The 15,275-nt window shown below is 45.4% G+C and overlaps 1 protein-coding gene across 1 annotated transcript in view; it reads right to left on the reverse strand.

Annotated features, from left to right (window-relative positions):
* Positions 1-15,275, reverse strand: part of oca2 (oculocutaneous albinism II) — a 331,959-nt gene that overhangs the window by 68,866 nt on the left and 247,818 nt on the right. The window contains exons 18-19 of the mRNA XM_078221469.1: positions 14,408-14,512; positions 10,136-10,229 (exon numbers count right to left, since the gene is read on the reverse strand). Of these exons, the coding sequence (XP_078077595.1) occupies positions 10,136-10,229; positions 14,408-14,512 (199 nt within the window). The remainder of the gene's footprint in view (positions 1-10,135; positions 10,230-14,407; positions 14,513-15,275) is intronic.

Here is a 15,275-nt window from a genome sequence, read left to right on the forward strand (position 1 = left end):
GTCGAGAGCTTCAAGATTTTAGGTGTCCAGATCACCAACAACCTGTCCTGGTCCCCCCATGCCGACACAATAGTTAAGAAAGCCCACCAATGCCTCTACTTTCTCAGAAGACTAAGGAAATTTGGCATGTCAGCTATGACTCTCACCAACTTTTAGAGATGCACCATAGAAAGCACTCTTTCTGGTTGTATCACAGCTTGGCATGGCTCCTGCACTGCCTAAGACCGCAAGGAATGACAAAAGGGCATGAATGTAGCCCAATCCATCACGCAAACTAGCCTCCATCCATTGACTTTGTCTACACTTCCCGTTGCCTCAGCAAAGCAGCCAGCATAATTAAGGACCCCATGCACCCCGGACATTCTCTCTTCCACCTTCTCCTGTTGGGAAAAAGATACAAAAGTCTGAGGTCATGTACCAACCGACTCAAGAACAGCTTCTTCCTTTTTGCCATCAGACTTTTGAATGGACTTACCTTGCATTAAGTTGATCTTTCTCTACACCCTAGCTATGACTGTAACACTACATTCTGCACTCTCTCGTTTCCTTCTCTATGAATGGTATGCTTTGTCTGTATAGTGCGCAAGAAACAATACTTTTCACTGTATGCTAATACATGTGACAATAATAAATCAAATCAAATAAAATCATTGCTGATATCTTTTGTTGTCACTTCTGGATAAGGTAACTTGGAATCAAAATGCCCTCGCTGTTCTCTGTAACTTTCCTCCTCTTGTACTTTAGCAATTTAAGCACAAGTCCTATTATGTTGGTGGCATTTCATGCACACAATGTTTCCTTAGTACCTGCCTACTTCATGCAACTACAGACAAACTAACTGCATTCAAAAAAAAGCTTCAGCTCTGGCTCGGAAGAGCGATGCAACATAACCTCAATGTTCCCACTGGTAAAAAGTTTTAAAACGAACAATGAATTGTACGGCCTCATACAGGAACATCTTCCAACACGGTAGCACAGTGGTTAGCACTGCTGCTTCACAGCTCCAGGGACCTGGGTTCGATTCCCGGCTCGGGTCACTGTCTGTGTGGAGTTTGCACATTCTCCCCGTGTCTGCGTGGGTTTCCTCCGTGTGCTCCGGTTTCCTCCCACTATCCAAGGATGTGCGGGTTAGGTTGATTGGCCATGCTAAAATTGCCCCTTAGTGTCCTGAGATGTGTAGGTTAGAGGGATTAGCGGGTAAAATATGTAGGGATATGGAGGTAGGGCCTGGGTGGGATTGTGGTCGGTGCAGACTCGATGGGCCGAATGGCCTCTTCCTGCACTATAGGGTTTCTATGATTTCTTCTATGAGATACTGGTGAAATTTGTTGCCTCCAATTACTGCAACTGTCACTATCTAATGGGCATACCTGCATTCAGTTGTTGGGTGTTGCATACAAAATGGACATCATTCTCATCGGATTATACTTTACCAAGAAGTGCCAAGGTAGCAGCAGTGCTCCTAATCCTTTCTCTTCTCTCAGCATTTCAATGCCAAACTTTCAGTCACATTATAGAACACATCACACTTATGAGGCTATAACAACGCCAAGAGTCGGCTGTAAAGGAACTGTGCTTTATTGCACAAAATAAAGTAAAGCAAAAACCACAAGCCTGTGGTGAACACAAACAGGTCCCAACCGGGCCAATGGAATAAAGGACCCACTCAGGGGCCTGCTTTATACAGGGCTCGGTATATGAGCTCCACCTGCTTGGTTAATTAGGGCGGCACGGTGACACAGTGGTTAGCACTACTGCCTCACAGCGCCAGGGACCCAGTTTCAGTTCCCGGCTCAGGTCACTGTCTTTGTGTGAGTCTGCACCTTCTCCCCGAGTCTGCGTGGGTTTCGTCCGGGCGCTCCGGCTTCCTCCCACAGTCTGAAAAATGTGCTGGTTAATTGCATTGACCATGCTAAATTCTCCCTCAGTGTACCCGAACAGCTGCCAGAGTGTAGCGACTAGGGGATTTTCACAGCAATTTCATTGCAGTGTTAATGTAAGCCTACTTATGACACTAATAAATAAACTTTAAATTTAATTATCAATCCCCAGGGACCTACAGGGAGGTCAATCAGTGATTCCCCATGCAAGTCCTTGAGGTTATCACAGAGGCCAGTGTCGTACTATATCTGTTTCAGGTTTGTTTTATTCATTTGGAGGCTGTGGCTGTCGCTGGCTGGGCCAGCATTCATTGCCCATCCCTAATTGCCCTATGAATTGCTTTCATAGTCATTTCTGTGGCACTTGACAACTCCCTGAACTAAATTACCATTAAAAATACCATTGCTTTATTTGCTTGTTTTCAACTGTTAAGATTCCTTCCATTTTTTTTTATCCAACCATTTGAAGTTATTGTGCTCTGTGTCTTCTTTGATTGATGCAATGCAATTTAGCGCAGTGGCTGCAATCCATGGTCTGTTATTGACTCGCTAGCTCTGATTTTTCGGTTTGACTGAACGACGTGAAATCACTGCTTCACTCACGCTGCTGCTTAGCTGTGCCCTGCTGCTCTGCGAGTATCAACTGTTTTCTGTCGAACCAGCCTCGTCTCAGTAATCTATCTTGGAATTAGTTATCTATTATTCTGACTACAGTTGGGTCTTTAATGAGGATGTCCATGAGGATTTGCAAGACTTTGCATTTTTCCACAAATCTATTACATATTTATCAATGATTTCTACCGAAGCTTGAAGTCTTGTGTTAAAAACACGTCTTTCATAAGTAATCTTCTCCCAAGCTGTGACATGTTCCTCAAACTTGTCCATTCATCTTCTCCTTCTCTCTACATAAATGTATTATGCATCCCTGCCACTTCTGCGCTGAGTACATGTTATTTTAATATCATCGGTGATCCAAGGGTGATGTCGACTCAGGGTTATGAGCCAAGGGTCTTCATGTGGCTGAACTTATCAGGCGGGACTTTATGGCCTCGCTCAAGCGAGACCAGAAATTCCTGCCCCGAGGTCAACGGACATTCCGTTGTCCGCCCCTCGCCCGCTCCCATTCCGTGGCGGGCGAGGGGTTAGAATTCCGGCAACCGAGTCTCAATCTGTAGATCCTTGGGCGCATGGGGCAGGATGTCTCCCGTGAGATAGTGAGATCCAGTGTGTAGGATCCGCTTCCTTTTCTCTGCCGTCACTCTGCCTCATCACTAAGATATTTGGGGCTCCAAGCATGATGCAACTTGATGGACAAGTTATCGCCGTTCTGAAAGACTGGTAGCAAGCTCTTCCCAATTATCAATATCAATACTGACACACTTCAAGGAGAGTTTCAGAATGCCTTTGAAGCATTTACCCCACCTACCCCCACCCCAAGATTGTTGGCCTTTTGAGGTCCTGATGGAAGACACAGTTTTCAATCATCCGGAGAATGTCCAGAAAATGCTGGAAAATCTCAACAGGTCTGACAGCATCTGTGGAGAGAGAATAGAGCCAACGTTTCAACTCTGGATGAACCTTCATCTCCTGACCCTTGGTCATTTTGACTCGAAACGTTGGCTCTATTCTCTCTCCACAGATGCTGTCAGACCTGTTGAGATTTTCCAGCATTTTCTCTTTTTGTTTCACTATCCAGCACCCGCAGTATTTTGCCTTTATATTCCAATCCATTGAATTTGATTTTGCAGGGTTTTTTCTGAATGCTTGAGTCTGTAAGTCCTCCCATTGAATCTGGGGCAACAACGGTGCTAATGGAATGTCTCTAGTGCTGCTATGTGTCACTGATAGATAGCCTAGTGCTCTCACTGCAGTAAAGGACTTTGCTGGCAACAAGTGCTCGGTAGACTAGGACTTCAGTTGACCCGTGGAAGGCTTTATTATCAAACACTTGCTGCTGTGGATTGTAGGAGGCTGAGCTGGCATGGCTAGTCCGGTGTTGGATCTCATCGTCAATGGCAGCCTTTTGGTTGCCAACATATTCCAGAATCTGTACTTCAACATGTATGGGAGATGGAATATTTGGCTCTCATCAAGTGTAAGTTGATAGTAGTTTCATTTGGCAACATTCAAGAACCAGCCTGAGTTTCTTGTATGTAAAATTGAAGACATCAAGAGTGGCTTGCAAATCTGGTGGAGAGTGGGCAATGATGCTGCAATCACTCGTAAACTTTAGATCATGTATATTTATGGTGCACAGTATAGGGCGGCACGGTGGCATAGTGGTTAGCACTGCTGCCTCACATCGCCAGGGCCCCAGGTTCAATTCTGGCCTTGGGTCTCAGTCTGTGCGGAGTCTGCATATTCTCCTCGTGTCTGTGTGGGTTTCCTCCAGGTGCTCCGGTTTCCTCCCACAGTCCAAAAATGTGCAGGTTAGGTGGATTGGCCATGCTAAGTTGCCCCTTGGTGTCCCAAGATGTGTAGGTTAGGGGGATTAGTGGGATAAATATGCAGGGTTACGGGGATAAGGCCTGGGTAAGATGCTTTGCCAGAGAGATGGTGCTGACTTGATGGGCCGAATGGCCTCCTTTTGCACTGTGTGGATTCTATCATTCTATTCAGTGATTCCTATATAGTTTTGCATGGAGTTGACTGAGGTTAAAGAGTTTTCCATCGAGGCAGCATTTAACACTGACATCAGAGAAGAGTTGATCTTTGAAGGGGTGAATATCTACTGTGGGATAGATTCATAGAAACCTTGCAGTGCAGAAGGAGGCCATTTGGTGCATTGAGTCTGCACCGACAATCCCACCCAGGCTCTATCCCATTTACCCCACATATTTACCTCACTAATCCCTCTAACCTATGCATCCTGGGACACTCAGGGGCAATTTAGCGTGGCCAATCAATCTAACCTGCACATCTTTGGAGTGTGGGAAGAAACCTAAGCACCCGGAGGAAACCCACACAGAACATGGGGAAAATGTGCATACTGCGCACAGACAGTAACCCAAGCAGCACGATGGCACAGTGGTTAGCATTGTTGCCTCACAGCGCCAGGGACCTGAGTTCTCGGGTCATAAGGACATAAGAACATAAGAAATAGGAGCAGGAGTAGGCCATCTAGCCCCTCGAGCCTGCCCCGCCATTCAATAAGATCATGGCTGATCTGAAGTGGATCAGTTCCACTTACCCGCCTGATCCCCATAACCCCTAATTCCCTTACCGATCAGGAATCCATCTATCTGTGATTTAAACATATTCAACGAGGTAGCCTCCACCACTTCAGTGGGCAGAGAATTCCAGAGATTCACCACCCTCTGAGAGAAGAAGTTCCTCCTCAACTCTATCCTAAACTGACCCCCCTTTATTTTGAGGGTGTGCCCTCTAGTTCTAGTTTCCTTTCTAAGTGGAAAGAATCTCTCCACCTCTACCCTATCCAGCCCCTTCATTATCTTATAGGTCTCTATATGATCCCCCCTCAGCCTTCTAAATTCCAACGAGTACAAACCCAATCTGCTCAGTCTCTCCTCATAATCAACACCCCTCATCTCTGGTATCAACCTGGTGGACCTTCTCTGCACTCCCTCCAAGGCCAATATATCCTTCCGCAAATAAGGGGACCAATACTGCACACAGTATTCCAGCTGCGGCCTCACCAATGCCCTGTACAGATGCATCAAGACATCTCTGTTTTTATATTCTATCCCCCTTGCGATATAGGCCAACATCCCATTTGCCTTCTTGATCACCTGTTGCACCTGCAGACTGTTCTTATGTTCTTATGTTCTTATCACACAGCCTTGTTTGACCTCAGTCTTGGTTTCAGACATATCCACTTCGGATCTCCCACTTCGGACAGTTGCAATCACATGAAACAGTTGCAGGATTGGGATGACATTTCTTGGACAGCAAAATCTTTGCAGCACAATCCACAAAGGTTTATTGAGTCAAAATACTGTGGCCAGGTCAATGAGTCAACGAAAAATACTCAAGCTGGGCATACGGCAGCAACTGAAGGATTTTTTGAATAGGGAAGACTGAAGGGGCAATTGCAGAGGTAAGTCCTTCAGAGGGTTTTGAAGGCAACAAAAGAGGCAGCAAGACAAATCTATTTATGAAGATAATCTCAAAAGTGCTGGCTATAGTGGCTAATGGAGGTGTGGTCAACATTCTGCAGTGAAGTTTCAATTCACAACCTCCTGGTAGGCAAGGTTAAAGTGACCAAACCAAGGCTGAGATCGACATTCCTATACTAGCTACTTTTAGGCAGACATTGATGTGTTTATCCTTTGGGGTGGGGTGAAAAATTCCAAAGATTCACAACCCTTTGAGTGAAGAAACTTCTCTTCACCTCGGTCCTAAATGATTGACCCTTCACCATGAGGTTGTGCTCAGATGTTCTAGATTCCTCAGCCAGGAGCAACAACCTCTCAGCGTCTGTCCTGTCAAGCCCCTTCGGAATCTTGGACTTTGCAACGACATCAAACGATGTCAGCTTTTCTCACCATAGAACATAGAAACTGGGAGCAGGAGTAGGCCATTCAGCCCTTCGAGCTTGCTCCGCCTATCATTATGATCACGGCTGATCATCAAATTCAATATCCTGATCCATCCTTCCCCCGCCAATATCCCTTGATTCCTTTAGCGCCAAGAGCTAGATCTAATTTCTTCTTGAAATCTGACAACGTTTTGGCCTCACGTAATATAATTTTAAAAATCTAAATTATGCATGGGTGTGAAACTCAGAGTTACACTATTAAGGAATAACATTAATTAATTGAACTTTTTCTAATTCATCTATAACACCGACATTACCTATTAAGTGAACATTTTATTACTTAGCTGTACGAAAGTTGAAGTATAAATAATGAATGATATTGGACATGATGAACATGACAAATTTATTTAATTATAACTTCTTGTAATACAAAACCCATGTCCTGTCTGTAAGAAACATGTCAAAGATCACATTTGATCCAATGCAGAGCATTCTAACACCTCAGCCGGAAACAACTAGGAGCATTAGTGAGGGTGGGACATGGGCGTCGCTGGCTGGCCAGCATTTATTGTCCATCTAGTTGCCCAAGGGCAGTTGAGAGTCAACCACATTGCTGTGGCTCTGGAGTCACATGTAGGCCAGACCAGGTAAGGATGGCAGATTTCCTTCCCTTGAATCAGATGGGTTTTTCCGACAATCGACAATGGTTTCATGGTCATCAGTAGATTCTTATTTCCAGATTTTTTTTATATATCGAATTCAAATTCCACCATCTGCCATGGCGGGATTCGAACCTGGGCCCCCAGAACATTAGCTGAGTTTCTGGATTAATAGTCTAGCGATAATGCTATGAGGCTATCCTCTCCTCCCTGCCAGTGACAAGCATGAGTTTCGGACATATCCAATTCAGATCTCCCACTCCATGTCCTGTAGTGACTGATCCTTCAATTAAGGGGAACAGCTGCTCCTTATCCACCCTGTCCATGCCCTTCATAATCTTGTCCACCTCAATCAGGTTGCCCCTCAGTCTTCTCTGCTCCAATGAAAACAACCCAAGCCTATCCAATCTCCCTTCATAACTTAAATGTTCCATCCCAGGCAGCATCCTGGTGAATCTCCTCTGCACCCCCTCCAGTGCAATCCCATCCTTCTTATAATGTGGCGACCAGAACTGCACACAGTACTCTAGCTGTGGCCTCACCAAAGTTCTATACAACTCCACCTTCTTCAAGTCTCAATGGAATTTCTAGAAAGATGTGTCTTTTTGCAAGTATCCCCATAAGATTTCAGAAGGTTGTTCAGGCACTTTAGAATAGGATGATTTGTCAAAAAATTCACAACAAAACAGCAGTAAAATGTCCTCTGAACCTTCAGAGCAAGTGAAAGGAGGGCAGGTGAGAATCCATTTTAGTAATGCCAAAAATAGCTGCCCTCCCAACTGGCACTGCCTGTGGTTTGTGGGCATGAAGAGAAAGTGGCAATGCCAGCAATTATTTCCACACAAATTGTGTTGGAGCCTTAATTGCGTCCTTTGGCCCTTATTTTAAGATGCTCATTAGGCCCCCACCTGCTTCCAATGGCAGAGCTGGATGCTTAAAGGGAGGTCCACCTGAAAATCAAAAGTACCATAGAATCCCACAGTGCAGAAAGAGGCCGTTCGGCCCATCAAGTCTGTACCAACTCTTTGAAAAAGTATCTTACCCAGGCCCACCATCCTATCCCCGTAACATACCTCAGGGAGGCGATGGCCTAGTGGTATTATCACTGGACTATTAATCCAGAAACTCAGCTAATGTTCTGGGGACCCAGAATGGAATCGTGCCATTGTGGAATCAATAAAAATCTGAAAGGATCTACTGATGACCGTGAAACCATTGTCGATTGTCGGGAAAACCCAGCTACTTCCCTAATGTCCCTTCGGGAAGGAAATCTGCCACCCTTACCTGGTCTGGCCTACATGTGACTCCAGAGCCACAGCAATGTGATTGACTCTCAACTGCCCTCAGGCAAACTAGGGATGGGCAATGAATGCTGGCCAGTCAACGATGCCCATGTCCCACGAATGAATAAAACAAAACTCCCCGCACTTACCATGGCCAATGCACCTAACCTGCACCTCTTTGGACACTAAGGGGCAATTTACCAGGTCCACTCCACCTAACCTGCACATCTTTAGAGTGGGAGGAAAGCGGAGCACTCGTAGGAAACCCACGCAGACAGGGGGAGAATGTGCAAACACCACACAGACAGTAACCCAAGGCCAGAATCAAATCCGGGTCTCTGGTGCTGTGAGGCAGCAGTGCTAACCGCTGTGCCACCGCGGGTTGATTGTTTTTCTTTCTCCTGTTTAAGGGCATAACTGAGGCAGAAATGAAAGGAAATTCAGGCCCAGAGGTCAGTGACTTGCTGGGTCATTTCAGAGGGCAGGAAAAGTGTCAACCACATTGCTGTGGGTCTCTTGTAGGCCAGGCCAGGCCAGGCAACAATGACAGATCTCCAACCCCGAAAGGCATTGGTCAATCTGCCTGTATAATTGCTTTGCTGTCACTAACACTCGCTCTTTAATTCCGTATTATTTCAATTAACTGCATTCAAATTCTAAAGCTGCCATAGTGAGGTTCGAACTCGTGTCTCTGGATAATTAATCCAGTACAATAACCACTACACTATTGCTATGCAGTAACAAAGGGAAGTTATCTTTCTGCTTATAAATGAAGTAGTGGGGATTCAAAATTTTCAAAGGGGGGATAAATATTGATTAGGCACCCATGGAGGGGGCGGGGCTCTGGGTGGTGAGGAGGGAGGTCAAGGAGGAAGGAAATTGGTGGGACCAAAAGGCGGTTGCTTCAACATCATCTTTCCTTTTTTTAAAGTAAAGTTTATTTATTAGTCACAAGTAAGGTTTACATTAACACTGCAATGAAGTTCCTGTGAAATTCCGCTAGTCGCCACACTCTGGCGCCTGTTCGGGTACTCTGGGGGATAGCATAGCCAATGCAGCTAACCAGCATGTCTTTTGAACTGTGGGAGGAAACCGGGTCACCAGGAACAGGAGCCAGTAAGCCAAGGTTTCTTACACCACGCCAAGACTCACAACACACTAGACCTCACTCCTCTCCAGCCATATCAGAGGCACCATCCAGGCCCCACCATCACCCAAAATCTTAAACCATTTTCCACCAAGAAAACCTTACTGACAAGGTGAAGAAAAATCGTCAAGACACCCATCAACAGGATATCCCAGGGTAAACGTACCTAGCCAGCATGTCTTTAAGATTGTGGGAGGAAACCGGAGCACCCGGAAGAAACCCACACAGACAACGTGCAGACTCCACACAGACAGTGACCCAAGCTGGGAATTGAACCCGGGTCCCTGGCGCTGTGAGGCAGCAGTGCTACCGTGCCACCCTCCCCTTCATATTTTCTTTCCCTAAGGGATTCGCTGTCGCAATGGAGCCAGAGGAATCTAAGACGAAAACACCCAGTGCAGACAGAATACCTCATAATTTAACTTCTCCATGATTTGTCACCGATGATTAGGCTCCTTTGGAGAAGTCATCTTCTCCAGCTGTCAGATATGCTGACTTTGATGAAGAATCGAGAGTTGTTTGGGAGGCGGGGGGGGAACGTCTCTGTGCACACCGCGCTGCCTTTTCCAGAATTCATCTGCAGCGAGCTTTGATGGAACGACTTCATTATCACTTGTTCGTGAAATGGATCACCTTTCAGAGCGCTGTAATACAACACTGTCACTCACCTCCCAGGCAGGCTCCCATCGCCAGTGCAAGAATCAAAGGTTTCACCGGCAGGTTGACTTCAGCGTCCTGGCTCAGGTTTAGCAGTACGGGAATCTGTTCAAAAAAATAAGCCGCATTGAGTCGCCCTCGATCTATTACACTTTTCTCCCATAACCCTGCAATTTTATTCCCTCGGATAACTATCCAAACCCTTTTAAAGGCCTCAATTGAATCTGCCATCACCACCCTCTCCGACAGGAGCATTCAGATCCTAACCACTTGTCCTGTAAATAGGAAATATCCTGGCACCAGCCTTGGTGGGCAGTCCAGTTGATTAAAAAAAAAATCTTAGTTCAATTTACTCTTAAGATATTTCATTCTTGTTACGCATTCTATTAGAGTTGAAGTGAACTGAAGCAGACTAAAATTTCCCTGCATCGGCACAAACTTTGGAGAATTTCATAGGACACTTAAAGTGCAGAAGGAGGCCGTTTGGCCCATCAAGACTCCACTGACTCTCCAACAAAGCATCTTACCCAAGGCCTCATCCCAGTAACCCCACGTATTTACCAGGCCAATCCCCTAATCTATACACCTTGGGACACTAAGGGGCAATTTAGCATGGCCAATCCACCTAACCTGCTCATCTTTGGAGTGTGGGAGGAAATCAAAGCACCCGGAGGAAACCCACACCGGAGTCAAACCCGGTTTAAGTTTAACTTTATTTGTTAGTGTCACAAGAAGGCTTACATTAACGTTGCAATGAAGTTACTGTGAAAATCCCCCAGCCGCCACACTCCAGCGCCTGTTGGGGTACACTGAGGGAGAATTCGGCATGGCCAATGCACCTAACCAGCATGCCTTTCAGACTGTGGGAGGAAACCCACACAGACACAAGGAAAACATGGGTTTCTTCCAAAGAAAGAGGACAAGGTAGATGAAACTAATTTTTGATGCAGCAGCATTTAACCTATTTTTAAAAAAATGATGAGCAGTAATTCTGGCTAGTGAGTGCTAGCCGTCTACTTTCAAAGCACAATGTTAGCAAGATCCCCATTGCTCTGTACTGAGCCTATAAATACATTGTTGTTTATGAGTGACAACAGTGCAGTAAGCAGCACTTTTGAGAAAAGTTTTATTTTTTACATTAATAGCTATTTTGGTTTGCTTTCCTCCTGTGGGCCAGCTTTATAAATTCAGCAGCTTTTGTGAAATTACCTTTTCCATATATGCATGTCCACATAAATATACAAAAATGATTCTCACTTCAAGCCACTTTGAGCAGCTGCACCACTCTCTCTGTAATGGGGGAAATAAAGCGCTGCCGTGCACCCAATACAACAGAGTTCAAACCATTCACCGGCACTGTCCTATTTTTGGGAGAGGCGCAAAGTGCAGGCAGGCGAGCCATAAGCTATATATAGCTCGTGGAGCCAGCCACTGCACTCCCAATGGGCTTCAAAAACAAAATAGACAGGAAGAAAAGTGGAAATTTAATTAAGCTCAATTACTTCTTTACATATTCCACTGAAAAGCACTTCTTAACATCGCACAAAGCCCAGCCTCAGTGTCGGAATGGAAGGAGGTCATTGTGAAAGTGAAAGGAGGTAATTTATTATTGAAAGGAGGTCATTGAACAAGTGATGAGGGGTAATTTACTCGTGAATACAGATAATATACCAGTGTAAGGAAGTGATGTACAAGCTAAAGAAGGTTACTGTACGTAACAAAATCATAGATTCCTTCATGACAGGTGAGTTTTTATTTTCACCACACATAGAATCATTGAGTGGTTACAGCACAGCAAGAGGCCATTTGCTCCATCTTATCCCTGCCAGCTCTCTGCAAGAGCGATCCAGCTAGTCCCACTCTCCTGCTTTTTTGTAGTAGCCTGGCCCTTTAAGGGGGAAGCGTTTCCTGAGGACCACATGATCGGCGAGGACCCAATGGATCGTCCCAGTGGGTAGCTAAGCCAATCAGTTTAGCACACATTGAGAAGGGATTGACAGTGGGAGCTAGGGAGGCAAGCAGACCAGTCACATTGTCATTTAGTCTGACCTTGTTGTCTATATATTATTCTCTACTGGGCAATAAAGTGTTTGTTGATTCAAACTACATTGAGTCACCCTCATTCTATTACATTTTTCTCCCATAACCCTGCAATTTTATTCCCTCAGATACTAACTATCCAAACCCTTTTAAAGGCCTCGATTGAATCCATCACCACCCTCTCTGACAAGAGCATTCAGATCCTAACCACTCGGTGTGTAAACAGGAAATATCCTGGCACCAGCCTTGGTGGGCAGTCCAGTTGATTAAAAAAAAATCTTAGCTCAATTTATTTTTAAGCTATTTCATTTTTGTTAAGTATTCTATTAGAGTTGAAGTGAACTGAACCGGATTAAAATTTCCCTGCATCAGCAGGAACTTTGGAGAATTTCATTGAACACTTAAAGTGCAGAAGGAGGCCATTTGGCCCATCAAGTCTACACTGACTCTCCAACAAAGCATTTTACTCAAGGCCTTATCCCAGTAATCCCACAAATTTACCCCGCTAATCCCCTAATCTATACATTTTGGGACACCAAGGGGCAATTTAGCATGGCCAATCCACCTAACCCACACATCTTTGGAGTGTGGGAGGAAACTGGAGGAAACCCATGCCGAAATTGAACCCAGTTTAAGTTTAACTTTATTTATTAGTGTCACAAGTAGGCTTACACTAACACTGTAATTAAGTTACTGTGGAAATACCTGAGTCGCCACACGCCAGTGCCTGTTCGAGTACACTGAGGGAGTATTTAGCATGGCCAATGCACCTAACTAGCACTTCTTTCGGACTGTGGGAGGAAACCGGAACACCCGGAGGAAACCCACGCAGACACGAGTTGAATGTGCAGACTCCACACAGACAGTGACCCAAGCCGGGAATCGAACCTGGATCCCTGGCGCTGGAAGGCAGCAGCGCTAACCACTGTGCCACCGTGTCACGATATATACAATATAGATGAATGCTGATTCAATGGGCTTTCTCAAAGTTGGCTTGGTGAAGAGAAAACTGAGACACAATGCTGGTGATTGTAAGTTTTAGGGCAAATCCTCCATGATTAAAGAACCCAGAGATAAGGAAAATGGCCGACTGGTTGTCAGGCCACATGAGTATGCAAGAGGCTGGGAATAACGAGAAGGTCGAGACAGGGATAATCTAATCAACAGGAAACAAAGAAGAAACCATGACCAGCAGACAAGAAGTAAATAGCCCAGCAGCAAGACAATGAAAACAGAGATCATTCCATCCACAGACAACATCAATGACTCAGCTCGCTGATGGGATTCCAATCAGGATGACTCAGAGAACATTTAAAAGACATTAAAATGTCAATTAAGGCTGTCGACTCTTTTGTCCCAGTCAATCGAAACTATCAATGATCAGAAACTGTTTTTGTGTGAGAGAATCACTGCTTCAGGTTTTAAAAAGGGATAAGCAAGCTTTGGTCTCTCTCTCTTTTCTCTTTGGACCAGCATGACAGCACTCTCCACTCTCTTCTCCTGTTCCTGCCTCTCGTTCGTCTCCAGCACGCAGCCCGAAGCCCACTGAGCAATTTAAACTAGGATTGTGAGTACCCTCAGGTAATTCGCGAAGTTCCCGAGATCATCATAGTGGATGAGGCTTTGGGGAAAGGGGGGGGGGGCTTTTGCATGCACCTTTCATAGTTTAAGACACTGGTAAACTTGTGTAAAATAAGCATTCCATTGTGCCCGTTTTAGTATTCCTTCCATAGCTATAGTCTTATAGAGCATAAGGCATTGTGTGTTGTTTTCCTGGTGTTTGGTGATTGACCTTGATGTTTTAACAAATATATATATATCTTTGACTTCCATTGGAGTCCGTTTTGATCTTTTCAATTTCTCACCAACGATCTCTGACCAAGTCACAATATTAAATATCCCTTACCATAATTCCGGAGTCTAGAACTGAGGGTACCCTGGGCGCTTCGAAACCGCCCACTCAGGAAAGGCTGCCAGGTAGTGGATAGGCAGCAGTTTCCTTTTCTCTCTCTTGGGAGCGCTACTCTAGTGAAGTAGACGCAAGGTGGCCATTGTTCCATCGGCGAGAGAGAGAATCACTCGGGCATTGGTGGGGTTTGGGTAACGGAGAACCAAACCTAAAATAAGCCCAGTGGAGTTAAAAAGAGGGATCCCGCTACATGATCAAACTGAAACTTGACAAGTTGCAGTGGTTGAAGCTTCCCCATCCAAACACCAGGTCTGGCACCCGAGAAGTGACTTACCATAGTGGTTGTAAATGGAATATTATCTATCAGGGAAGATGCCAGTGAAGATACCCAAATGACTAGGATTAAAGCAATTGAGAGTCGCTTGTCTTCCGGAACAGACTGGTTTGGAGAGAAAATAGAAGAAGGGTGAATTAGAGAAAATCAGTAACACATCACAATCAAGCCTCAAACAGTTCAGGCAGCATTGGTGAGAAACAGTTAATGGGCCGGGTTTTCAATAGGGAGGTGCAAGGGCAAGGCAGGGATCCCAATACTGGGCTGAATCCCAGGCCCTAGCTCCGCACCTGAACTGCATCGATTTGTGATGGTATTTTTAAATAGAATTGGGCAGATTGGACAGGAGGCAAGCTCAGAGACCAATGGCAGGCACCACGCACCTTCAGGAGATGGGAGCTACCTGTCTGGCTCCAGTGGAAAAGCCACAGGTCCTTAGTGAGGAACACCATTGACCTGCCTGGCAGAGCAGGCAGTCCAAAAGTGTGCAGGTTAGGTGAATTGGCCATTCTAAATTGTCCCTTAATATGCAAAGGGGGATTAGCGGGGTAAGTAGGTCGGGTTATGGGGATAGGGCCCTGTATAAGGTGCTCTGTCAAAGAGCTGGTGCAGACTCAATGGGCCAAATGGCCTCATCCTGCACTGATTGGAATCCCATTCTATTCTATTCTATTCTCAAGGGCCAGGAAGAGAAAGAAGGCCCAAAGTGGCTATGGACAACAACCTGGGTTACAGTGCTTCACTGACACTACTTAATGCTTCAAATTTCACAGTAAATCACATGGAAGCATCTTTCCCTTAAAAGAGAGGGCAATACCCAGGGGGCAGAGATGTCAAGTAATACGCAGATGAGAATTGGAGACAACTT

Source organism: Mustelus asterias, chromosome 10, assembly GCF_964213995.1.
Source record: "Mustelus asterias chromosome 10, sMusAst1.hap1.1, whole genome shotgun sequence".
In the NCBI taxonomy this organism is placed as follows: domain Eukaryota; kingdom Metazoa; phylum Chordata; class Chondrichthyes; order Carcharhiniformes; family Triakidae; genus Mustelus; species Mustelus asterias.